Here is a 26,855-nt window from a genome sequence, read left to right on the forward strand (position 1 = left end):
ATGGAAGATGGTAGGCATTTAAAATGGAGAGCACAGTTAAATACTTTGGTAAACAAATATTCAATAACTTAGCAGCTTTCCTAGAAATACATTGTATCATAAAGTGGCACAGGTAGCTAAGAGCATACCATTGACTTGCCATATGTTCACCATCTTTTCTGTAGCTCCAGCCAGATACTTGCCACTGATGCTCCAACAGACAAGAGACAAACTAAGGTCACTGGGTGATCCCAGACTTTCTTCAGAATCACCTTCTCTACAATAGAATAAAATAATGCAATTGAAAAAGGGCGTCTCCTTTAAGCAGACAAGAAAACATAGAATTAATGAAATATCCGAGTTAAAATCTGGAGTCTTCCTGCCATCACTGCAGATTTCTGTACTAATTTTTTCTGCTCATACTTCTATATTCTATTTAAAACCACTTCAAATTACAGAATGAGATACCAGTTATTTCCACAGTAAGAAATTTGAAGTTACGTTTCAATTAGAAAAATAAGTTTAATTATCTTTAACTTCACCTATTTATATCTCATATTTAACAACTTTGGTGAGGGCAAAACTTTCTAGGAAATCATGAAACAGAGTAGCTCGGACAAAAGAAATGAGAGGTACATCTTGCTTTCAATTCTAGCTTAAACTCTTCCTCCTGTTACAATGTTGTTACACTGTTCTAAAATTCTATTTTAAAGTTTGCTTTGGCTAACTGTAATGGGAACACTGGTATGTTTTATTGCCCTTAAGGTCATAAACGACAGGAACAGTTTTTACTGATTTTAGTAGCAGGGAAATGAAGGCTATAAAATTGCCAAGATGCACATTGTAGGCCAAATACTGCATCACCCTGTATTTTTGAAGATACAGGAGGCATACCTTTGGTGTGTTGTTGCTTAAGCAGGAGACATTTAATTTGTGAATACAGCAGGTAATGGGATGTTGTAACTATCATTAACAACATTAACTTACTAACACAACACATGTAACAATATTAACACAAAAAGTTAACATAACAGGTAGTAACACTGTATCAGGGAATAGTAATCTAGTAGCATTTAAATACTGTTCCTCTGAACTCAGAAAAACGAAGTACTCTCACAGAGAGAGGAGATAATTCTATCAAAAAGAAGGGATAATGTCTTTTCATCTGGTCATCTCTAAGGGCTAAAAAAATAATTCTACCTTTAAAAATGAACTGGCACTTACCCACTACAAAAAAGAATACAAATAGAATTGTATGGTATTTGTACTTAAAGTCATTATTGAGATTGTTAGCTATGAAGTCCATGAAAGTACTGAATTCTGAATCTACTGTACAGGAAGCACACTTTTCTGCCACATGAATAATAGAAGAACAATGTTCACAAAGAAGAATTATGCTCAGTTCCTGAATCCCAGGAGTCACAAATCCTTTTTTCACACTTGACTCAAACCACCACACTCATAATTATCATGTTATACGCTGGAACTGTCCACTGGAACCCACTGAAGGGATATTCAAATTTTTTTTTTGTATGACAGTCCCTTACAGGTTTAATTTTACCCATTTCTCATTATATGAATTAATTAAGAATATCTTTAAACAGCTTTAACATACTTAAGTTCTGTTTTCAGTTTTAAGGTATTTAATTTACTTTGTATGTCATAAACACAGCAACAGTCCCAGAAAAAACACGAGAGAATATCTGTGCAGGAGATATTGCAGGGCTGGGTCTTTTCATTATCATGCACAATTACAGCTTAAATTAAATACCTGACTATTATAAAGAATCAACTTACAGCTTGTTGAGCACACACGTTTGTTGCAATGAATATTGCTTCTTTGTAACATTCCACACTCTTATGGTGCCATCATTTCCACTAGTCGCCAAAAGTCCCTTTTTATTGCACCAAACACATGTCATAACCTACAAATACCAAAGTAGTCATGGCAAAACTAGAATTTAAATCTAAAGCTTAGGTATGTTTGTTCACTAATATTAAGCAAACATTAAACTATGGGACAGAGCATTAGCTACACTATTGAAATACACCATAACAATCAAACAAGGTATATTTTTCTACTCTTACATACTGTGTACTGTAATTAAGCATGCATTATAAGGATACTACACTTTGTTCAGACCCATGCTCCACAGGCCACTATCACTCAGAATACCGGAGAAAGATGTCAACTACTATGACAGAAAAATTAATGCAAATTAAGATCTACTCTAATAAAAGATTTAGGGTGATTCTGCTGATTTCACATAATGCAAGAACACTTCCATGTCCCCTTTAATTGAAGCTTCAAAGAATCTAAGCCTTTTTCTGCATCAGAGATACCCTCAAGCAATAACTTACTTTATCACCAAAAAATTACTTCTTGTGGGAAATCATTTCAGTCAGTATATTTGTAAAATAACAGTATTTTACTTTTTCTGTATTCTACAAAAGAGAGTATTAAAATTCATGCACTTTTGGGAAAAATCATGCTTACCCTGTTCTGATGAGCCTCTAATTTTATGAAGGAACATTTTCGTAAGTCTCCCCCCATATCAGCGAGGGTCTGAGGAATAGTTTGATTATCTCGATCGTGTGCTGCAAGAGTTCGCACCAGCTGCTGAGCAGCCCACTGCCTATGTTGTGAGGATAACCTTGAAGAGAGGCAGCAAGCTGCTAGTGCATTAGCCAGCTCCAGAGGGCCTACAGCAGAAGGATCATAGGAAGGATGGGCATACAAATGGGCAATTAAACCTGCTTAAACAAAACAATGAGATGATGCCTAGATGAGTTAAAGAATTACACAAATGAACACAGCATTAGCCATAATTTCCAGAAAAGAAGAAATAGATTAACAAACATCTTATAAGAACTTTGCAATCACGTTAACTCTTAGAAAAAACACTCTTCTGATACTAAGAGAAAAATACCCCCCTTTAAAATTTCACAAAAAGACCTTAAGAATAGTATTACAGTAGTCTTATTCCCACCATATGGAAAATGTTTGTTCAAAGGGAAGGGCTTTCTGAAGAGGAAGATGCCTCCTCTGACAGAGATAAGCTTCTGTCACTGCTATGTCCTTCCCTCCCTTTAACACAGCAACACCCTGCTGTTGAGGCACAGCAGTTGCTTTTTGGCTCCCTGACCGCTCACAGCAGAGGCAGCACAACTTTCTGCAGAGACAGAACACTACTTTGGTGGTAGCAGTCAACTGTTATTCCCCTTAATTTCATTAGGTGGCACAACCGAGGCTGAATGTCTTAGCTATATGGCTTTGCATACACACACGTTCACATTTTTTTTGAAGTGGCAAAAGATGCAACTAAGTAGTCAGATCATATTTCTAAGTAAAATTTGTGTACTAAACCATAAGATTACTTTGATTAAAACAAGTTTTGTACATTTTTGAGGGTATATTTATTTATACATTATTCTAGGAAGTCTCTCCTTAATACAGATGAGGAATTGAAGATTTAATAACATTTTAAAAAAAGCTACATCATACCTTTCTTTTCAATTTCTGCTTTATCATAATTTGGTCTCAGTTTGGCCCCTTTGTCTGCCAACAATGCCACAAGTGCTTGAGTAACCACAAAATTCGGAGATGTGACAAGTTTGTTTTCTTCTGCAATTCCTCTTAAAAAACCTGGCAAAAATTTTCGCTGAATTGGATCATCAACTGTTGTCAAGTTTACACCAGTTGCTGCAGAAATCAAGTTCTAAAAATAAACAATTGAAGACAATAAATAACGAAAACAAACAGAAAAAATCAATTTTGGAAAACATTTTTAGTTGAACAAGTCATGCAGAGTTTTAAAGATTTTCAACTTTTTTTTTTCAGAAATTCATGCAGAGTTTTAAACATTTTCAACTTCTTTTTTTCAGAAATTCTCTGTTCGCAACCACTTTTATTTTAACAGGCCAAGATCATGTACAATACAGAAAAGTCTTCTGCCCTGGGGAATACCCAATTTTAATGGAACCAACTATCCAGATCCAGGGATTTAGTGGGGGGTGGGGGGGAAGTATCAAGTAACTAAGAATACCAGCAAGAACTAAGGAGCTTCCAGGAACTTCCAGAAGAGCTTTTTATAGAGATATGCTCCTGGTGGTAGGATAAAAAGCAGTAGCACATAATAAAATCCATTATCCCATCCAACACTCCTATTTCTCCACAATTATATTTCAAACTCAAAAGAACAAAACAGTTACTCTGTTTAGAAGTTTCCTGATACATATGAAATCCTGCTGCATGACCACAGCTGGAGATCACCTCTTTCTAAATATAAACAATCTGTGCTCCACATAGAGTTAACTCCAAAAATCCCAAAACTTTAACAGAAAAACCCTATCAATACAAAAAGCACATCTATTTTTCTCCACTTGAAAAGAGTACTCCGCAAAAAAAAAGTAGTTACTTGATTTTTACCAACAATAAACATACCCTTGTGCAAAGCCATGAACAAGAACTCTAAGGAGATCCTCAAACTGAGGGCAGTCTCATCACAGTTCAGAAGATAAAAGCACAAATTCTCAATATGTACAAAATGGATTGCTTCATCTCATTTATAAGTAGTTTAACATAAATATTTATTTTGAAGTAACAGTCCTACCTGTGTACATAACTGTACCAGCAGTTTTGCAGCACTAGGAGTGTTTGATGCCAAACAGCCTACTGCTGTACTCAGATAGGCAAGACAAGATATAGGCTTGCTTGTTTTGCTGTGTATTCCTCTAGATCGCTCTGCTGAACTTGACACAGTGGATGGACTTGTGGAGAGGCCTGCTCTCCCTGCTGCAGCGAGGCACATTAAACGAACCAAAGTTCTGATATCTGTTAATCCCAAGGATTCGAGACCAGCTGCCAGGCTACAACTGGAACCACTGTCAAAAATAAATACAAATGCTCTTGGTTTTGTTAGTACATTTTAAAATAAAGTTATGTTTGGATAAAACTATTCCCAAACCCTTAGTGAATACTGCCTGTTTGATTATCTGGACATTGTTACCATGCAGCGGAAAGTGGAAGAAAGAGAAATGAAGCTACATTTCCTTTACTTTTCTCTTTAAGCTGAAGACAAAAACACATTACAGACTTGCCCTAGCAAAAATCCATGAGTTTACCTGGAATCACTCATAAACCAAGTTATATGGGTAATTCATGTTTAGAGTTATGCTATGACAATATGCACATGTACATGTCAGATCTCTGCGATGTCTTCATAGTTGCATGGGTATTTTGTACAAAGCCAGTTTTTAAATCCTCGTATCCCATCAACTCCTTCACTTCATCTTCTTTTCTCTAAAGTTTACATCTATGTTCTAAACTTGCCTTGAACAAAAACTCACCGACAAACACAGCATCTTTATGTTCTGAATGGCTGATACTACCGGAGTCCACTTTCCATACAAGATGTAGAATTTTCTTTCATAAAGTTTGAAGATAGGGTTCAAAAGAACAAAGCCAAGAGAACTTTTTCTTTTAATAGTATGGTGTAAGTACGTAAAATGAGAATCACTTTCCCAAATAGCTTAAAACTGCATCCCTATCAAACATAACTTGATAACTGGTTCCAAATGGAAAGGTGGAAGTGTTGCCAAGGATGCCACAAACCTGACAGACAAAAGTGAGAGCGCTCTCATAACCATAGTTCTTGCAAGGAGGACTTGGGCGGCAGCTGTCACTCTTCTTAGAGCCATAACACGGTCATGTGGGTTTACTAGGGCAGCTGCTTGTTCTCCTAAGGTTATCCTGCCAGAAGAACTTTTTTCTATAGAGCCATGACAGCCTTGGAAACAATGATGATTTGCATTAGTGTTTAAAGAAAACCAAAACATTATCATATAGTAATAAGCGCAGAAGCAAATTTGGCCCAAGTTTGCAAATTACTCATTAATTTTTTCAGCATTTCATACATACAGAACTATAGTGATAATAATCATGGTAAATACACTCCCAAAATACACTCCATAATTTAATTATTCCTTATTTTCAAAGGCAGATAAGCACAACTTGACAATACTCAAGTTAATGTTAATTCCTCCGTTTCCCTTTTCCATTAGAGAGGCCTACAAACTTACATATTGATCCTGCATTTCAATAGGCTGGTCAGTAAGTCCCAACTTAAATCCACAAATCCATCTTTGAGTTCTGCAAGATATGCTACTGGCATCTACTGTAGGACTATGGTTACAGTTTTATTAGTAAATCAAAGCTTCAAGCCCTCTGCCAATATAAACGCCTCACACCGCTTTCTCTAACTTCCCTATAATAAAGGCACAATTTAGAACCCTGTCTTCACTTTCTCATGGTGGGAGGCAGGAAAGAGTGTCAAAATATTTCTGCATTGCCCCTGTAAAATCACATGAAAGGAGAGGTATTTGTTTTTTGAATGAAACTCATTTCAAATTTACCTATTTGCATCAATGTTTCTTCCATACTGTTGGTGGCTGTCACCATTGCAACTGAAGCACCCAGCGGGTCACTGTCAGGGAACTGTACAGGTTCAGGTACAATACGTCGATCGTTTAACCCAAGTGGTCCAGCCAGTAATTCAAACTCCTCTTCTCCTGTCAGCTTTTCATCTTCATCTACATCTAACATATCCCAGTCTTCTAAAATTGGAGAAATATAATTAGACTTGGTTACAAAAGCTAAAACACTAAACAATTTTAATTAATTAAAAAACCAATACAGGATATAAAATGTGTATTGTGATCTGCAACATAGTAGTCTTAAAAAAATCATCTTCTGATGTTCACATAGACACAACATAGTAAATCAGAAAAACAAAATCCTGCTCTTGCCCCCCTCCATTAAATTTGATCTTTATTTATAATGCAGAGAAGTTTCATGGAAAATTCTCTGAAGCATCAGCCTAGCTGTTTTTTTTAAAACACAGCTCATCACATCTAGCACAAGACAACTCCAAAACCTGGAATATAGTGAAAAGCATAGACATACAGTTGTACTTTAAATCATGGTAAGAGGTGCATATTCCAAAGGACTCAATAGTAAAGACAGATACTAGAAATTTCTGGTCTTCACATTTATCAAAAAAGTATGCATGAGTTCTTAGGTCATAAGCGTACACCCAGGCTTTTGCTTTTCCTTCCTGGGGAGTGGGCGGACTATAATTGCAATTCAGTTACGCATTCCATTCACTTCCCAACCATTTACAGAAAAGTCAGCTTACATTTACTGATCCCTCCTGCTCTGCCTCACTTCCCATGCAGTAGAATCTGAACACCTTTTATCTATTGGAAGATGGACTTGCTGTTAAGTTCTGGAGCACTCATTTACTCTTAAATAGACAAGTGTGGTAAATCACACAGTTGTGATCATACAAGCTACAGAAAGGCCCAGGATCAAAGAAGCATCCGGGAAAGGTTTTCTACAATCACTAGAAGTAATCTGTTTAAAGTGAAAGCCATCCTCAGGATGCTCTCAGCTAGTAGAAAGGTAGAAAAAGTAATAATAAGCTTAATGGTGGACTTTTGAGACTCTAACTTATGCTAATTAACTTCTCCAACAAAAGGCAGCTGAAGAAATGTATTTGAACATAAGGCTCTGTACGTGCAGTTCTGGATATAATACCTATCCACAGTACCTTATCACCCAAAGTTAAGTATTTGCCATTTCAGCTACTTACCTGAAAGACATGGGAAAAAATGCCACTGATCTTTTTTCCATTTGAACTAGAAAAAAAATATTAAAATACTACATCTGGTCTGAGGAAGATTTTAAAGTATACCTTCCTGTACAGTTTCATGACAGGTTTAATTGCATGGAAGTATCATTATAGAAAAATAAAACACTCTGCAAGTGCGAAGTATTTAATATCTTCAGCAGCTTAAAAACATACCTTCATAGACACTATCTTGTTTACCTATTAAATCAGGAGCCTGGCCTTTGTATCTGCATGAAAAAATAACAAAGAAAACAACTGAATGGATCTAACCACTTACATATATGCATAATAATCTTAAATTTGCTCTACTATTAAGTTACTTCACTGTTAGGACAACGTATATATGATTTCTGGAAACAGCTAGTACCAGAGAGATTAATAAAAGGGCTTCTAAAAGTGTCTGTGGAGATGGGGGAAGCATTTTGCAGTACTAATGTGAGAAAGGCCTGTAAAAAATACTGGAATTGTCAGCAAAAATTGAAAAAGGAAGTTTTCAAAAGTCAACAAGAGTAGGCCACATCCCAAGAAATAATTCCTTGTTTTTCATTTAAGAAATAGAAATATCAAGACATCCTTTTTTCTAAATATGCATTTGTTGAATACAGAAAATTATTTTAAGCCTCAGTTAAATTAAATAAAGACATGTTCTGTTAGGAATTTTAGCTTCTTCAATCAAATTCTTAAAATGCTGATGCTAGTAAACATTTTAAAGTTGTTTCCTTTCTTTACACAGAACATTCCACCATCTTGTACTTCTGTACCTTTCAGAAGTTGACGTCTTAGATTTACTCTTCAGGGCTAAGTATTTCTCTCTGCAGATGCCGCACAATAAATAGTAAGGATTTCCACTTCCACATTCACCACCAAACCATCCATCTACATAAGAACCATTGCTACGATAGCCCTGGCGATTTGCACTACGACCACAGCCTGGGTGGTTTCTTTTCATGTGTTGATTGAAGCTGACAACACTGGATTCACACAGTTCACACACCACTACTTCTTCTCTGTCTTCAGATTCACAAACATGCTGCAAAATAAGATTTTCACATGTTATTTGTACAGAATAAGTATCTTCATATCAGATATAAAATAGGCCAATATTCTCAAGGTGGATGTTCCTACCCATTTCTGTTACACACACAGAATGATATTTATGTGGTTAACTTGCACAAAAGCAAAGCAGAAATAGACAATTTATAACATAATGAAGAGCAGACCCTCTCAGAACAGGAAGAACATTCAGAAGTAAAGTTTCAGAGGATGAGATTTTTCCTGTTTCATTTCAGATCTGACTCAAAGTTCTTGGAAGTATAACTTTTCACACGTATCTCTGCTAGTTCACATTCAATGCTGCCTTTAAGTTACCTGGTTCTCCTCAGAATTTGACTAGACTAGATCCAACAAAGAAAAAAGAATAATTTTTTCCAGACAATTGGACTTTACATTTACTGAGCAACAATAATTATCATTTGTATCAATAAATTCCGAGGTTTTGTCTGAATATAAAGGTCATTTTTCTATAATTACATTACTGTGCTGAGTCAGTAAATTTGTTGTGATGTTCTAGTGAAACAAGCTCTCTGAACAGTTCAATATGCATACTGAAACTTGCTTCCATATCAGTTAGGTAACATCGTAATTAAGAGAGGAAAGCTTAGTCTTGTGGGTTGCTTGTCTAATTTGACATGGATAACCCAAAGATTAACAAGCTGCTGTTATTGTATTTGTTTTCCGCCTCAAACGTATTTTTAGTGGGCTATACAACAACTGAGTGAGGACTGTCACCATATCCTTTCCAGAGAATGAAATACATGACATGACTAAATTAAGAAAAACTGATTTAAGTGCAAATTATTTTGCTACAGATAAGATTTTTTTATTATTATTATTACTACTACTACTTCAAATAGAACAAACATTTACAACTGTGTTTGTTATCACACAGCTAAGCAACCTGGAGCACCTACTTGATTTCTAAGAGATATCATAAAAAAATATATACTACACTAGTTCCGTTCTCATCTTTCAGGGAAGGGAGAAGAAAAACTATGTACAGGTAGAAGTGCAGAGCAAGAAACACAAGAAAGCACTATTCTTAATCTAAAAGTGAAGCTACAGAATACAAGAAGATTTTAAGCATTGCTGGCATTTAGTAAGAAATCTTCAAACAGGCTATAAGCATATGCATGTTACTTTAAATTTAAAAATATAAACATGCAAAAAGCAGTAAGTTAAAGCAGCCCCCGCTGCAGTCACACACACCCAGGTAGGCCAATCCAATACCTCTGGGATCCACATTCCCAGAATATCATTATCACTAGCAAGGTCTTGCCCAAACATAGCTTCCATTGCTTCATCATCAAGGTCAATTTCCAGCTCCTCATCCAAGTTGAAGTCATAAAGCACCCCTGGATCTTGCTGCAAAGATATCCCTTCTCTTCGACTCTGATTCCTGTGGGCCTGTACAGAGCGGTATAATCCCGCTCAAGTGAAAAAAAAAGAAAGTAGTATTTTTATTTTGCATGTAATAAATATGACTGTACTTTCAACTTCCTTTTGCTTTGTTTTTAACTCTTCTGCTAAACATAATCTATTTATCACCACATAAAACACTTAAGTTATATATACACCGATACACTGAAGGAGAGTTTTGTAAGTTTCATGCTAAGTACCAATTCCCCTCCTCTTCATTTACTGGATAAGTGGAAGTCTTTCAGTATACTTACCAGCACGTGCTAGCAATGTTCGGGCAGCTAAATCAAATTTGTGTCTTCTTGTTACAGCTGACCGACTTCTAGAAGGATGTCCACTTGCAGAAGCTGCATTATCCGCCTGATCCATATTATCAGGGCTACAAGAATTTGTAATTTACAGGTAAATCAAATCTCATTTTAAACAGCCACATACAGTAAGGAAAAGTACTAAGATCATATTTACTGGCTTTTTTTTTTTTTTTTCTTTCTTTCACAGAAGGAAAAAAGGGAATTTGGAATTCAAAAGTTTTCAGTTCAACTGCAGCACATATTTACTGTCTTTTTGACTGTGAGATTTACCTCAAACAAATTAGATTCAGCAACATCAACACCTATTCAATGCTTCCATAGTGCCTAAGCACTGCAGAAATTTTGGGAGAGCACTCATTTTATGCTGTCAATGTTAACTGCAGCTCAAACTAGGTTTCTTCTCCTTTCTAAAAGAGAAAAAAGCCAACATCTCTGTTGTTGCTGCCTCAATCATTCCCTCTTTTGCAAAACATGAATTTAAGTTACTTAGTAACAGTTGTTGCTTAATTTTTTTCTCCCGACTAAAGTGAGTTCTCTATGAAATGACAGTTTACCTGGGACAAAGAAACTGAGGAAATTTAAAAATGCATATCTCAGTAGAATTGAGGAATCTGAGCAAAAGTGTTCTCCAAATACATCCTGTAATTGTCATCCTCCCTATTAACAAAAAAGCTGGTATGATTCCTAATAGGTGTCACTTAAAAATGTAACCACTACTTTTAGGATTAAAAACAAAACAAAAGAAAACCAACCACCTCTCCTCCTAGTTTAATAGATAGTGTAGATCTAAGGTTGTGAAGGTGCTGGAGAATGTAAACTTCAGTTCAGTTTCATCCTCTCTGGACAAACAATTAAGTTAAAAAGAAAAATGTAGAAAAATACCTGTTCATGAATACACTGGGGGAAAAAACCCCCAAAACTCCAATGACATTTTGCTTTATTACTAGGTCTTTTAGGTAAAGTGTAAGCTATATACCCTTTTTTTTTTTTGTTCCTCCTTCCTCTTTTTTTGAGAGGGAAGGATGATCAGTTACATTCTTCCCCAGTTCTGTGCACAAATGGTACTGGAAATAAATGCACCACATACACATAATTTAATTGCATCCTTGCTTTTACTCATGTTGCAACAAAATTCAAAAGTGGCATTACAAAGTAATGGCCTGTCAGCCACAATGAACTTGTGAGATTTTCAGTTTCAGCAACAGATTACAAGCAATTAGAAGAAAGTTACATTTTACCTTTCACTAAAGCCTTCCTCCATTTCAGTGGCATCAGCAGAAGGGATATCACCTGGTGACTGCAAATAACAATGATCACCAGATTTTCCACCACTTCCAGCAACTACTGTCCCATGTCGTGACTCTGCAGTCCCTTCCGACTGGGGCTCTTCATCATCTTCATTTCCAGGGTGCTCTATCATCCACATGGCCAGCACTGTGATATTCTGTGCATCTGCTTCTCCTCTGGCACCTGATAGCAGCAAAATCACCCTTCAGAATTGTATTATGTCATTGACAGTGAAAAAAAAAAATTTTTTCCCCCATAAGTGGTTACAGAACCATATAGAACCGTACAGAAGTTAAGTATTCCAGTGGAAAAAAGTGTTTCGTATTTAGGTAGTTTTTCAGTTTAAACTGATGTTGTAGTTATAGATTACCTGTAGCTTCCATAGCTTTTGCAATCTGCCTGAGGGAGAACCCCATTTCTAACAATGGAACAGCAATGGCAGGAGGAGGAGGGGACGTTGAAAGTCGGCTGCTTGGATCAGACAAAGCTTAAAAGACAGAAAATGTTAAATGTAAAGTGCATAAATCTTCTTTAGTGTTACTTTGCTAGACCTTACTTTGATATACTAGCTTCAAATAAGGGAAATAATTGCCCTTAACAACTTTCCCCTCTATTACTTTCCACAAAGTAAGGTACTTTCTGTAACGAAACCAGACGGTGTTTGTTCTTTTTGGTAACATATGTATTATGTAAGCTTCTGTTTAATCAAGTAGGATACTGCTGATATTTCTATTTTTTTAAGATATTTCTAAGAAGTTTATTTCCATTTAAAACTGTATCAGATTATCTATTTGATTTATATTTAGGTACACTGGATAAAGTTATCCTTGTCCAAATCATCAAGATTCCCAAATGTTATGAGATCACACTAATACACATTCTCCTTAAGGTACAGAAAGAGATCTCAACTAAGCTGGTGACATATCTGAAAAATTTCTTTGCAGATGATGGCTGTATTTCTATGGAAAAAGTCTGTCAGGGGACTGTAATAACGTCAGTTATGGCCCAAAAAACACCGTTTCCTTATCGTTTGCCATAAAAGTAAGGTCTGATCAATGAAAGCATCAACAATGTACTAACAAGCACTGTTGTAAAGACAGTATCATGACCAAAGGCAAGTAATCTCATAGGGGGGGGAAAAAAAAAAAAAAAAAAAAAAAAGAGAGATGTAAAACTGAGCAGACAAGTTGCTATGCAACAAATGAAACAGCTAAAAGACCCAACTAATAGCATGGATATAAGAGCAAGAATAAAAAGGTGTATCAGTAAGGAATTTTAAAGCATGGACTTTGTTTCTCAGCACTGAGTATGAAATCTAGAGAACATACTTTATTTAACTCAGTCTCTTCTATTCATTTAATACAAAACACATACATGTGGACTTGTATTTTTCTTTTTAGTATTATCTCCTTTGCATCACAATACTCATTTGTGCTCTTTAGAAGCTCAAGATTCTCACACAACAGTTTGCTCAGCCTCCTAGCTACTCCATTCTGTTTGTACACTGGAACAGAGCAAGTTTCTGTTTTGAGTAGTACAGTGCAGGCAGTAATAAAACTTCTATGAACAGAAGCCTCCCATTACCTTCATATGATTCCAGACAGCAGCATGAGGAGCCCATGAAGGCTGGACAGCCCTTTCTATCTTGTTAAACAAGGTTAATTGGAAGGAGCTATACTGGTGTATGTATCATAAAAGTACACCAATTCTTGTTTTCTGCATGGTACATGATCTAACAAAAGCTAGAAAGTCAGTGCAGTAAACTGTGGCACACAACCAAGGAAATAAGCCCAAATCAGACTAACATTTTGAAGTAATTACCAATTATACTGCATTCTTGTTTTATGCATGTAGTTTGTAATCCATTCCACAGCTTTTAAAAACTAATTAATTTGCTTGATAAAGACTACAGCTAGCCAATCTACAGCTTTTTGTCCTAAGATAGTAATTAAAAGGTTTTCAACAGTGCTTTGCATGTCAGGCTGCATTAAAGAGAAACCCTGTTGGTTTTCAATGTCTTAAAAAACTACACTGAACTTCTGCAAATTTACTAACCTGTCCACATTTCTATCTACATTGACTACAAGTTTACCGGTACGATTGGCAGGCCTTGCAGACTGGGAATCAGGAGAAGTTAAACTTTGTCTCCTTCCAACTTCATCTGAAGGAGATGTTGGTAAAGAAGATATTGGAGGAGTCTGAGCACGTCGTGCTGGAAGTACAGTTGTAGTAGGATAACTGGAGAACATTTGCCTTTAAAAAAGAACAATATACATTTATATTAAAAAGAGCTATGCTGAAAAAGGTCTGACACAAGAAAAACATCCAATTAGAGCGTACTTGGCAAGTCACGCTTTACCACAATTGAGCTTTTTATAAGGGCAGGGCACAATACATACATTGGGGCAGGCAGGAAAACCCTGTTGGAACAGCTCATTCCTACCACCTTTGCCTGGAAAGTTAAATTCTAAGTATGCACCTAAAAAAACCCCTCACAGATCAAGAACTGTTCTAGGACATAAAAGAGAAATGAACACTCTTCCCATTTCCCCACTTTGTTCAGAACTCAGCCTGACTAACATATCAGGTGACTATTTTACTTTCACTGTCCTGGTAATAGGACATTGTTCTGGCTTTTGTCAAATTATATCTGCAAAATCTCTAAGAACAGAGGTCAGATACATCAACAGAATTAATAAACTTAGAACAAGACTCTAGTCAATGTAAAGCAGATTTCCTTCTACATTACAAATAGCCTCTGCAGATTAACTACCTTTATCTTACTTCCATTTCAGTATGTGAGGGTAGGATGAAATGAGGTCTTAGCTTGAAGGATGTTACCTACAAACTAAGATCTACTCTAGTTTGAGAATCAACAACTATTTGTTAAAAACACAGAATTTCAGAGATTTTTTATTTAAACTATACCAAACAAACATGAGAACCGAAGGACAACATAAGGAAGCTATTTTCTTCTGTCTTGAAGAATTCAGATGTTACATATATAAACAGTGTATATTAAAAACTTAACAGCTTTTTATTTCTAGTAACACATGTCCTGCAAAGTAATGAATTAAACTCTGTCCTCTGCAGAGGCAGTTCTTGACAGTAAATGCAAACATTAATATTTTCAAAGGCTGTTGTGGTTTAACCCCAGCCAGCAACTAACCACCACGCAGCCGCTCGCTCACTCCCCCCTCCCCAGTGGGATGGGAGAGAGAATCGGAAGAGTAGGAGTGAGAAGAACTCCTGGGTTGAGATAAGAACAGTTTAATAATTGAAATAAAGTAGAATAGTAGTAGTAATAATAACAAAAATATAATAATAATAAAAGTAATAATAATATACAAAGCAAGTGATGCACAATGCAATTGCTCACCACCCACCAACTGATACCCAGACAGTTCCCGAGCAGCGATCGCTGCTCCCCGGCCAACCCCCCCCAGTTAATATACTGAGCATGACGTCATATGGTATGGAATAGCCCTTTGGTCAGTTTGGATCAACTATTCTGGCTGTGCCCCCTCCCAGTTTCTTGTGTACCTGGCAGAGCATGGGAAGCTGAAAAGTCCTTAGCAACAACTAAACCATCAGTGTGTTATCAACATTCTTCTCCTACTAAATCCAAAACACAGCACTATGCCTGCTACTAGGAACTCTGTAACTATCCCAGCTGAAACCAGGACAAAGGCTTAGACAGCTGAAGACATATATTGCATATAACTCACACAACTGGTTCCCTACACCCACAAAATCATATATGCTGAAAATAAAGATATTTTACCTAAGAAGACTAAGAGGCATAACACCAGGGGATTCTGAAGCTGGAACTGTTTCAGTATCAGTTACTGGAGTAGTAGCAGTGGTAGTATCCTCCAGAGAGCTGCTCATGAAAGATGTCGTGCTAGAAGCAGAAGGGCTGGTAGTAACTGGTGTTTGGGCTTGTTGAGATGGATCACCTTCTTCTACTTGTTGATCTACTTCTGCAACAGAAAAAAGGACATTACAGGAACGTTAACATAATTCTGTGGAGAAAAACAGTAGCTGTAGCTAAACTTTCAAACTATCATTATTTAAAATTCCCCCCAAAAGAAAGGGGTGTGCAGAAATGCACACCATACAATACTTCCGCCAAATACTCATGGACTTATGTAAAGAAATCAGTCTATTGGTTGTTTGCTGTTGTCATACCGATACAAGGTAAATAGCAAACAAGCCTTTCCAGATGATAACAGAAGCCATTTACTTGGTTACATCTTCTGATATTGAGATTTAGATTTATGATTGTAACAGCTAGGATTATTCTCTTAGGCAAAAGGGAAAGAAGTCTCAAGATATGGAAATAGAGCTGATGAACTATAAAGCTATTTTTAACTCAGCTCAGCCGTGTAACAGATTTTTGAAGGGTTTTTTTAGTTGGTTTAGAAAAAGTCCTTAAGACAGTAAAGAGCCAGATAGCACAGTAACTAGCTTTAATATTTTAGATACTTTTCCTTTGTTTAAACTGATTTAAATGGTTTCCCTGAAGATGCAGACTGTAATACACGTATTTTTAAGAAGAAAAACAATGATAACACATTTTCTCTTCAGCTTCTGTTACTACAGTGCCAAATATCTCAGAAAAAACCCTCTGAAAACAAAACCCCAAAACCAAAACTGCACAACTGATTTAGAGATTTTCACAGACAGAAACACAGGTTACGTACACCCTGAACATACACATGCTCAACATCATCTGTTAACATGACTGCATACAAACACATTTAACAACAGTGAACTTTATGATATTTATGTCACATACAAATCCTTCTGACAAGTATATACAAAACTGCTCATTTTTAAAAAGTATTAAAGACAAATTAGAAACTCTTATATTTCTGATTGACTGATACGCATTCACTTTTTACTAAAGGAATTAGGGAAAAGGCAAAAAAGCCAGTATTGTATCTACAACACAGTTAAACATCTTTGTAAAATTTCTCTGTCCAATTAAGATTCCTCCAAAGTATAACCACTACAAAATTACAAGATGATGTTATTTGTGTTATCATTATTACTATTCATTTTAATAGAGGTAAAAAAGTAATTTAGCACTACACTTCCATAATGTTGAAAATGTACCTTGTTTAAGTCTGCCACCAAACTGATCCTCCAGCAGCCCATGAACGACTAATTTGTAGATCATGGCTTGTGCTCGTTCCAAATCTGCCAGTCCTAGAGCTCTTTTAATCGGTGAACGCATGACTGCCCGTTTCACCATGTGTCGCATCAGGAACTGCAAGGCAGCACGCATTTCAACATCTTCATGAACAACTGGAGAACTAGCACAATCAGAGTTGTGACCATTTTCTGCCAGGACTTTTGGTATTAACAGTAGTTCAGCATATTTACTACAACTAAGAAGAACACTAAGTGACTTCATAGCACCAAGATAAAGATAAGATAGCTGTACTGCTCTGATTTCTGACTGCACTGTATCATGATTTCTTGGAGTATGTTCATGATTCTTTTTTCTTCCTTCAGCAGGTTGGTGTTGGGATTCCATACCTAGTGTCGATGGTTCTAAAGAAAAGGAAGCAATTTCATTCTCCGACTTAGAGCTTGTAGCGCTATGTCCTTTGTTATCATCAGCACTTTGTCCTAATCGCGTATCTGATCCAACATCACCCTCCGTTTTCTGGTCCATTTCCCCTTTATCTTCAGATTCATGCCTGTGTTTTTTCTCATGTCTCTTGGTGCCTTGTTTTCCCATATCTTCATGAATACCAGTCAGATAGGTAAGGTCCAGCAACACAGTAGCTGTCAGCCCACGAAATCTTGCAACATCAAAAGGCAGTGGTTCACAGGGCTCCAGATTATACAATGGAGTATCACTAGGCGACCAAAAAGTTGGGAAGCTTTAATAAAGATCAGAATGACACAGGAAAAAGCAAGTGAGGGAGAGACAGGAGGAAAGTACAGGAAATAATGTAGGCAAAGTAAGATGTAAAATATATTTAATAAAATAAACAAACCAATTCTAAAAATTAAAGGTAAACAGGGGAAAATGAGGTTATGAGCAGAAAATGGGGAGATGTGGTATCAGAGCAAAGGCAACAAAGCATGCACAGGTTTTCAAAAACAAGCATTAAAACCCAGAAGTATCACAGAAGCTATCAGTTCTGTGCTGACAGAGGTTTCTGCTATATTATTTGGAAATCTGTAACACACTTCTACTAAGAAAAACTACCTTAGGCCAAATTTTATCATCACAGCTGAGCTGAATTTGTGAATAGGTATAAAAGCTTAGAAAGCAAGCACTCCTAAACTTTTTTCACGCTAAGGAAAAGCTTTGATTGACCTCACATTCCTGTTCAACTATTCATCACAAGGAGCACACTACTAATAGCTTGTGATAATTCTGTCTCTGGTTATGTCAGGACAGATTACCTAGCGAGGACAGTGACTTTTTAAAAAAACAGGTCAGAAAACCCAACAGGCACACATAATATATGTCTGTGTGTCCATCTATATTCAGCGATAATTTTTTGTAATATTGAGGACTGTTACACTTGACCAATTTTCACTCTAAGCTGGATAAAAAGCCACCAGCCTATATTTCCATACGTCTTGTATTTTCCACACATCCAGCAGATAAAGGACTTTTAAATTTTCCTTTTGCTATCCCAAAATGTTTTCCCATCTTACAATGTAAACTTCTACCTAAAACTGAAAGCAAGCGTTAGCCTGGTTTTAATTAAGAAGGTACATTCTGAACTTAATTCAATGCATTACCAAGAGCTTGCCTATGTTCAAGTGCTGTACCACTTCACTCAAATAATATTTCACATTATTTTACAGGCACATTTACTTTAAGGCTATACTGTCACATGGGCATACTTGAAAGAATTTATACCTGGAACTAAATTTGTCAATCAATTGCACTTCAGTATACTTAGTTAAAGTGACAACAGCCTTTGCATAAAGACAGAATAGGCATAATGTTGCAACAGTTCTAAGAGGTGAACTGACCTCGGCTGTTTCAGAATGCAATTGTAACTGGTGGCAAAAAAAAATAATTACTGCTCAATTTCTCCAGAAGATTACGGTTCAACTACAGCCAGAAGAGTTTATGAAATTTAGTGAATCCAATCTTTTCTTCACAAAACCACAGGCAATTCCTGTGAGAGCACCAGAGAGCCCAGAGAAGCCACTAGCTTAATTTCAGAGTTTCCTTCCAACTGCCTTCCCTTTGAAGGCACATCTGCAAGATAGGTGGAAAAAGGAGTTATCTCCTTCCAGCCTCCTCCCCAATTCTCACCATCATCTGCATAGCAGCTCTGGAGTGTTAACAACTTATACAGGGGCATTCCTTCAGCTCTCTAAGGCAGGTCAGAGAATGAACAAACACTACTTTGAGGCAGCATTAATTTGAATACCATCATCCAACCCACGAAGAGAGAATCCTCCCATCTCCTGACCTTAACCACTCCTCAAGCCCCACAGAGCAACCTTCAGTCCCCTAAGGAGGGAATGACAATGCAGCAAAGACACCTGTTCTCAACTCCGATAAACCGAATCAGGTCTCTCTTCAGAACCAGGTTCACCATTTACAACAAAAGTGTGCACTAACCCCCAGTAAAAATCTGTGTTCTTTACAGACATAACCAAGAAGCTGTAGTAAATTAAGACAGCAATAATGTTCTAGTTAGCCAATACATACAAATTCTAAACCAAGCAACGCTCATTTCAAATCTAGGAAAACTGGCAACCTGGTCACATCCCAACTCTGAAACCTAGAGGCCAAATCTAAGAAGTCTAATGATGCTCATCCATTCAAAACTATCAATTTCTGATATACAAGGCACTTTATTACTAGATAGCATAAAAATTTAACTATTTGTTTTAAAAAGCCAAATTTTGAATCCTAAGCTTAAAATAATTGATCAGCATGACTCTAATGTAAAATGTACATTACTCCTGAAGATTTCCAAGCACAAAACACCACTAGATTGTGAAAAGTGTAGGAAATGAGCATACCTGATAGTAATCTCTGCTTCATCCCATTGGACCTTGGCAGACGTACTGCCTTCCTTCACTACTCCAAGCAAGGTAGCGTGACGTCCGGTTTGCTTGTGTACACATCGACCTCCAACTCTAAGACCAGCATCAACTCCACCAATTACTGCTAGAACAGGCCACACTTCCACACAGAGCATCTTCAACTGCAGTTCTGAAAGGTCAGCCAGACCATGCCTACTATGCTTGCTTTTCTCCTCCTCTTTATTTTCTTTTTCCTCTCTCACCTCATTCTCTTCTCGACTTTGAATTGAGCGACTTTTCTTCAGCTTTTGGCCTGCTTCTTTAAGACATGTTTTGATTTTATTCAGTCTTTCCATCATTTTTTTATTGATGCAGTGTGTCCAACGGTCTGTGCGATGAAGGATACGAATGAGTTGGATAGTGGCTTCTGCCAGCACTGCAGCAACAGGACTACAGATGGGGTCACCAGGTAGCAAATCTCTTGGTGTACCACGCATCTGCATATCACAGATTTTCACCTAAGTGTTTAAAGAGAACAATTGAAAAGTTATCTTCTCAACATACCTGAAGCAGCTAATTTTATAAATACAGGAGTCTCCTGCTGAATAGAAAAAATTGCTAGCATTGTCTTTTTTTGCTTGGGCTCCACAGGAAATCCACCTTAACACTGATCAAAACCTGCATCCCCTTCAGACTCAAGAATGCTGAAATTACAACAGTTCATGGTTTCTCACATCTATCCAGAATTCCTAATACTACACTCTCCCTGGTTTCTGGGGAATTCAATTTTTTGTGTAGAACATTCAAGTCTGTAAATCAATTCTAAATAATAAAATACATTTTAAATTTGCAACAGATTGCACAATATAGGAATTTATGAAAAGTCTAGCTAGTGAGTCATATAGTGCTATGTATGTCATAAACTAAAATTAATTATCAGTGACATTCTCCGCACTTGTTAGCTACCACGCCTACCCCCCAAAAAACCCAACATCCATAACATTGACACAGAGGAGAACAGAAGGGAAAGGATAAACTTATGACCTATTGTTGAGGGTTAATGCCAGCAAGGCAGCTAAGCCGCACACAGCCACTTGATCACTCCCCCCAGCAGGATGGGGAAGAGAATCAGAAAGACAAAAGTGAGAAAAGATAACATTTCATAAATAAAAGGAAAAACCTAAAACAAAACAAAGAAAAACAAGTGATGCAGAATGCAACGGCTCACCACCAGCTGACCGATGCCCAGACAGTCCCCGAGCAACGGAAACCCCGGGGAAACCTCCCTGCAGTTTTATTGCTGCACATGATGTTATATCATACAGAATATCCCTTTGGTCACTCTAAGTGAGCCAACCGGCTGCACTCCCTCCCAGCCTCTTGCCTACCCCCAACATACTTGCTGGGAGGCTGGGAGGGACAGAGTGAGAAACCAAGAAAGCACTGATGCTGTGTAAACACTGTTCAGCAATAGCTAAAACACTGTACATTGTCAACACTGTTTTGGTCCTAAATCCAAAACAGCACCATACAGGTTGTTATGAAGAATAATGACTTTATCTCAGCCAAAACCTATGGAGATGAACATTTAAATTACCTTTTCTCCTGGATTACTGCTATAGAACATAACACAAGGGTATAACTCTGCTGCATCCACATCTTCAAAAGCTAGTTTGGGCTCCTAGTTAAAAAGCAAAACAAGAAACCCCAAACTTAGAACACCTTAACAAGCAAAAATACAAAACGTGACAATGGTATACTTGTATTATAACCCTTTGAAGTACTGAATCTGTCATGTGCCTTAACTGTCATGCTTAGCTTTATATAAAATACCCAAGCCAAATTAGTGTTGCAAAAACCACCAAAAAATACAATTAATGTTAAATACCTCTCCATTTTTACCAAATGAGATAGTTCTTGCTTCCATATCCAATACGCATGTGATGAAATCTCCTTGGGTAAAGCTGGACAGAGTCAAAGTTTGTTCTCCATTGTGATAAAGGTTACCACTATAGGCTCTATACAGCCACATATCTGAGGTAGTGCGATGGTTAAAATCATGTACTGGCCAGCGAGAAACTCCTACACATGTGCCTTCATTGCCTCGATTCTCCTTCACAATGTAGAACTAGCAGGCAAAACAAAACAAAAAAACAGGGGAAAAAAGTCAAGAATATACATTTTAACATAATAAAGCAATGAAAATTTAACTTGCAAATATTTATGCATACTTTCAACTGGTTTGCTCAGAAGCTTTTAATAAATAAAAAATAAGCTAATAAGCTTATTAATAATTGTTAATAAACATGCTCTACCTCTAAAATGACACCTTGGTGTATAAGGTCAGTCATTAACAAGTCATTTAAACTTAACACACTAGCCATTAAGAAAACTGAAATACACAAAAGCAGCTGGTTTTTTTCCCCAGACTCAAAACAGAAGTTGGGTTATAAGTGCTAAAAATATTACGGAAATAAATATGCTTTACTCCTCATGTTCACAGCAAGTGATTTACACAGATTCAAGTTAAAAAAGAAGCAAAAATATTATGCTCAAAGATGGTACTAACAAGGACTACAACTCTGTATGTATCTATATTCCCACAAAAAAAATCGCTCCAGATAATGTATCAAAAGCTGGTCTTGTCAGTTAGACAGGCTCACGTGTCTTTTTGCAAGAAAACAAAACGCTTTGTGAAGTGTTTTCCTAAAGAAAAAATTCAAAATCTACTTAGTTCAGTAGGTAACTCTTGCAAGACAACACACATTTGTGCTGACTATGGATCTTAGGGTGATCCATAGTCATATAGCTCTTAGGAGCTTAGAGGTGACAGTACACACCTCTACAAATACGCAACACATATTCACTGTCTCCAATATGTGTACCGAAATATCCAAATCGCAGTGCTCAAAAGCAGCCACAAACTCTTCACTTTGGATTGAAAATCATAGAATCATAGAATCATTTAGGTTGAAAAAGACCCTTAAGATCATCAAGTCCAACTATAAACCTAACGCTGCCAAAAGGTCATTTACTCAAGAATGTTGTCATAAGGGAAAAAAAGGTAGGCAGCTGTTGTTTATAAATCACAGTATATTTCCAAAACAAAGTAAGAGAAGTTAAGAAATAGTTTTATGCAACTTACCTTCCACTGGTAACACCCAGAAGTAACTCCAGTGGATGCTAAACCATATCCTTTACCTCCACTTCCATGAGTTAGAATCTGCCCATTTTCCACTATGCAGCATTGAGCTTTCTCAGGGTCAAAGGACACTTCCTGTATTGGAAGATTCTCATCTTCATCTTCAGACTCTCCTTGCTTCTATCAGAAATAGGACAAAATCTTTGTGGTAAATGTAACTCAGCTGCATTCAGTCAAAATAGAAAGCAAAAGCATCATTACCTGTAGCTTCATTTCTTGTTCTTTCTCCTTTATTTGAATTGCATGTTTAGCCTGAGCTATTGGAGTCTCCCACATGCAGTCAGACAGAAGTGAGAATAATCGTTCAACAACCTGGTGTATTAGAATATAATTCAGATCATTTTAAATCCAAGATGAGGACAACAGATAATATTACATTGTTTTATTTTGCTTTGTAGGTGTAAGTGTCAAAACATTTAGTGCTCTTAGATAAGCAAATATCTACACTGAGCCTCACCTGATTTGAATTCTGAACAAACCTATGAAACATTTAAAAGTTTAATGAGACTTCTTGAAGAAACAGGTGTAAAAGCTTGTAACAAAATATAAAGACCTGAGCCATTTGATCATCTTCAACGCCAGATTCACAAGCAGGTAATACAGCTTCTAGTACATGAAGTGCAAGAAGTCTAGTCCTCAAATTGCCAACCAAGGGAACTCCTAAAGATGGAACAATATGTTAATAAACTGAAAGTGACTTCCGCGTCAGGTACGCACCTACGATGCCAGCTTCATGCCACCAGTGCACAATTTTCCAAAGTGTAACTTGTGTACATCTACGGAATGTTAGTTTTAGTTGTTCACTGTGTAACACATGTTCTAACAGGACCTATTTGTAGGAACTGCACTACAGAAATGCAAGTAATCACTGAGTACGTTCTGAAGATCTTACCTGAGCAACACTTCTGAGAAGCAATGTTAAGTAGTACTTCTGTCCACTTTGGAGATGCCATTTTTGACTGAATTGCTTTTGAAGACACAACTCTACGTAAGAAAACAAGAAAGTCTCCCAAGTGCAGTTCCGCTGCATGTTGCTTTCGGAGGGCAGCTAGGGAGTTAAATTAAAAGTTTTCATTTACAACCTTACTTCTACAGTATCTGCAAATAACAATTTTTAAAGTCAAGGTCAAAGTAGGAAAAAGAAAAAAATTAAGGCAGACATTCACAGTTGAGTTTTGGATGTTTCCATTTTTGAGAGTAGTGAGTCCAGAACAGAATACAGCCAGCTGATATTGCTAGGCTACACTGCACGGACTAGCACACATTTGGAAAAACACAGCTACTCAAATAACACACAGGGCATTATGGACCACAGGTGCTTTGGTATGCTAAGATTTATAAACAACTGTACAGGAAATTACTGTATGTATCTTATCAAAAGTGTGGCTATAGAACCACACCTCAGTATTTGTAAGCTCTATATATTTAATATAAAATATAGCCAAGCAACTCAGAGATAGAAGTAACCATTTCAAGTCTGTCATAGACTTGAGTGGAAGATGACAGAAAATATTACCAGTCCTTGGTACTGGTAACAAAGTACTCTGTAAGTAAAAATACGATGATCAGTTATTACATGATGGCTGGCTGTTAACCTTAGCTGGCTGACAGGTGCCCACCAAGCTGCTCTCTCACTTGTGCTCCTCAGCAAGATGGGGAGAAAATAAGAGGAAAAGTTCATGGGTCAAGATAAGGGCAGTGAGATCACTCACCAATTACCACCATGGGCAAAACAGACTTGGCTCGGGAAAGATTAATTTAATTTATTGCCAATGAAAAACAGAGTAGGATAGTGAGAAACAAAGACAAAATTAGAACACTTTCCCCCCCAGCTTCTTCCTAGGCTCAGCTTCACTCCTAACTCTTCTACCTCCCCACCCCTGAGCCGAGCAGGGGTATCAGGAAAGCGACAGGGTTGAGGTCACTTCATAACACTTTGTCTCTACTACTCCTGCTCTATAATGGGTCCTTCCCATGGGCTGCAGTTCTTCAAGAACAGCTCCACTGTGGATCTTTTTCCACAGGATACAGTCCTTCAGGAACAGACTGCTCCAGCGTGGGTCCCCCACAAGCCAGTTTCTGCCAGAATCGTGCTCCTGTGTGGGCTCTCCATGGGCTACAGCTTCCTTGAAGGCATAGCCACCTGCTCCAGAAGGGGTCCTCCATGGGCTGCAGATGGACAACCTGCTTCACCATGGTCTTCTCCACTGGCTACAGGGGAATCCTTGCTCCACCGCCTGAAGCACCTCCTCCTCGTCCCATTCCTTCTTCACTGACCTTGGTGTTTGCAAAGTTGTTTCTCATTTTGACCACTCCTCTCTCACAGCTGCTGTGCAGCAGTGGGTCTGTTTTGGAGTTGGCTGAAACTGGTTCTGTCTGACATGGGGGCAAGTTCCTGATTTCTTCTCACAGAAGCCATCCCTGCAGTCCCCTCCCACTACCAAAACCTTGCCATGTAAATCCAACACACACGATTATTTATAAATGTCCCTGTAATATAAAATGTAACCATTGGTTTCTAAGTATGTTTTTGTTTTATGGGGATTTTTGATGCAAAGCACTATACTTCCTCACACCCCCGATTCATCTTCCAAGACAGTTTTAACAAGAAAATATCTGTGGAAAGAGAAGACCTTATATCCTAATTTCTAATTAATTATCTTATGAACTCATCAGCCATTGCATTATTTATAAGCAAAGACAGTTATAAGCACAACCAAAACATATGTACACCTAAAACCAAGCTACAATTAAACATTTCTTCAAACACACAATTTCCATAGAAATTCAAAATGCTCATTAAGGGACTGCAAATTATGTGAAGATATTAATATTTCAGAAAATCTTTTGTTGCAGATTTTTTTAATATGACACGATAGGGTCAACCTCTTCCCATCAACTCAGACTGCAAAACTGCATAATACAAAGCAAATACAACAATTTCCTGAATTAAGCTATATTTATTTGCAGTTTGAAATTTAGATAATTAAATTCCTATGACCGCATTTATGAAAAACACTACTACCAATAACTCATTGAGGAAAACAGTATTCTCCTCCTAATTCCAAACCAGATGGAGTAATTCTTACTCTCAACCTACTCCTACCTTTAAATTGATTTCTGTATCAAGTCTATATAAATCTGACCTGAGCACAAAATTATTTGATGACTGTATTTAATCTAATTTGCAGAGTTAAGAATGATCCAACAATAATCAATACAGAGTGGGTGAAGGCCTCAGCATTCAGTGGTTTCTTTTATAATGTTTTCTGGTATTTCAAAATTGTAACAGAAATGATGCAAGATAATTACCTCTGAAGTCTCTCTTCTCATTATCCCCATTTGAATCTGCCTTTTTTGATTCTACTTCATCTTCCTCACCTTCCCCTTCTCCAAAGGAAGCCATAAGCATCACACCAGCTTGTGATAACAAGTTCTTCAGCTGACTGCATAATAAATCCAGCAAAGACTGGACCACCTTTGGGCTCAGTTTGTCAGCATAGGTTCTATACACACAAAAAAAAGTAAATGTAAGAGTACTTGAGAGCTGATCCAAGGAACAGTAACATAAAGACACAAACATAAACTCAGTGCAAGTAACAACTGGGCCTAACACAGCAATACTTCTGATTCATCCTATTGCAGCAGGTTACTTTTCCTCATCTTCCACCATATGGTTGGCAGATTATTCTTATCTGAACCCTATTTTTAAGACATTTTAGAACTGTCCAATCTGTGGAATCAAAGGACACATTTCCAGTAATTCCTAGCAGAACAACTTAGTCAATTAAACATAATTCCACTGCAACTTCCAAAGATCGGAGTGTTGTTTTGTGGGTTGGTTTTTGGATTTTTTTTGGCGGGGGAGGAGGTGGGGCAGGGGGGAAG

At 37.2% G+C, this 26,855-nt stretch overlaps 1 protein-coding gene across 8 annotated transcripts in view; it reads right to left on the reverse strand.

Moving 5' to 3' along the window:
- The window catches only part of HERC1 (HECT and RLD domain containing E3 ubiquitin protein ligase family member 1), a 107,073-nt gene that overhangs the window by 21,670 nt on the left and 58,548 nt on the right, over positions 1-26,855 (reverse strand). For 3 of the 8 annotated variants that reach the window (XM_075713745.1, XM_075713741.1, XM_075713747.1), the window contains exons 30-53: positions 26,280-26,473; positions 23,860-24,015; positions 23,521-23,627; positions 23,169-23,279; positions 22,911-23,087; positions 21,654-21,893; positions 21,363-21,446; positions 19,763-20,283; positions 16,865-17,640; positions 15,528-15,726; positions 13,836-13,996; positions 12,114-12,230; positions 11,695-11,926; positions 10,400-10,524; positions 9,957-10,156; positions 8,432-8,700; positions 7,845-7,897; positions 6,394-6,594; positions 5,594-5,768; positions 4,593-4,863; positions 3,485-3,698; positions 2,477-2,736; positions 1,777-1,904; positions 129-256 (exon numbers count right to left, since the gene is read on the reverse strand). In XM_075713745.1, coding sequence (XP_075569860.1) covers positions 129-256; positions 1,777-1,904; positions 2,477-2,736; positions 3,485-3,698; positions 4,593-4,863; positions 5,594-5,768; positions 6,394-6,594; positions 7,845-7,897; positions 8,432-8,700; positions 9,957-10,156; positions 10,400-10,524; positions 11,695-11,926; positions 12,114-12,230; positions 13,836-13,996; positions 15,528-15,726; positions 16,865-17,640; positions 19,763-20,283; positions 21,363-21,446; positions 21,654-21,893; positions 22,911-23,087; positions 23,169-23,279; positions 23,521-23,627; positions 23,860-24,015; positions 26,280-26,473 — 5,099 coding nt within the window. Of the gene's footprint in view, positions 1-128; positions 257-1,776; positions 1,905-2,476; positions 2,737-3,484; positions 3,699-4,592; positions 4,864-5,593; positions 5,769-6,393; positions 6,595-7,844; positions 7,898-8,431; positions 8,701-9,935; positions 10,157-10,399; positions 10,525-11,694; positions 11,927-12,113; positions 12,231-13,835; positions 13,997-15,527; positions 15,727-16,864; positions 17,641-19,762; positions 20,284-21,362; positions 21,447-21,653; positions 21,894-22,910; positions 23,088-23,168; positions 23,280-23,520; positions 23,628-23,859; positions 24,016-26,279; positions 26,474-26,855 lie in introns of all 8 variants that reach the window. The other 5 variants (XM_075713743.1, XM_075713744.1, XM_075713746.1 and 2 more) reach the window with 5 other exon arrangements.

This window comes from Pelecanus crispus, chromosome 7 (assembly GCF_030463565.1).
Source record: "Pelecanus crispus isolate bPelCri1 chromosome 7, bPelCri1.pri, whole genome shotgun sequence".
Classification (NCBI taxonomy): domain Eukaryota; kingdom Metazoa; phylum Chordata; class Aves; order Pelecaniformes; family Pelecanidae; genus Pelecanus; species Pelecanus crispus.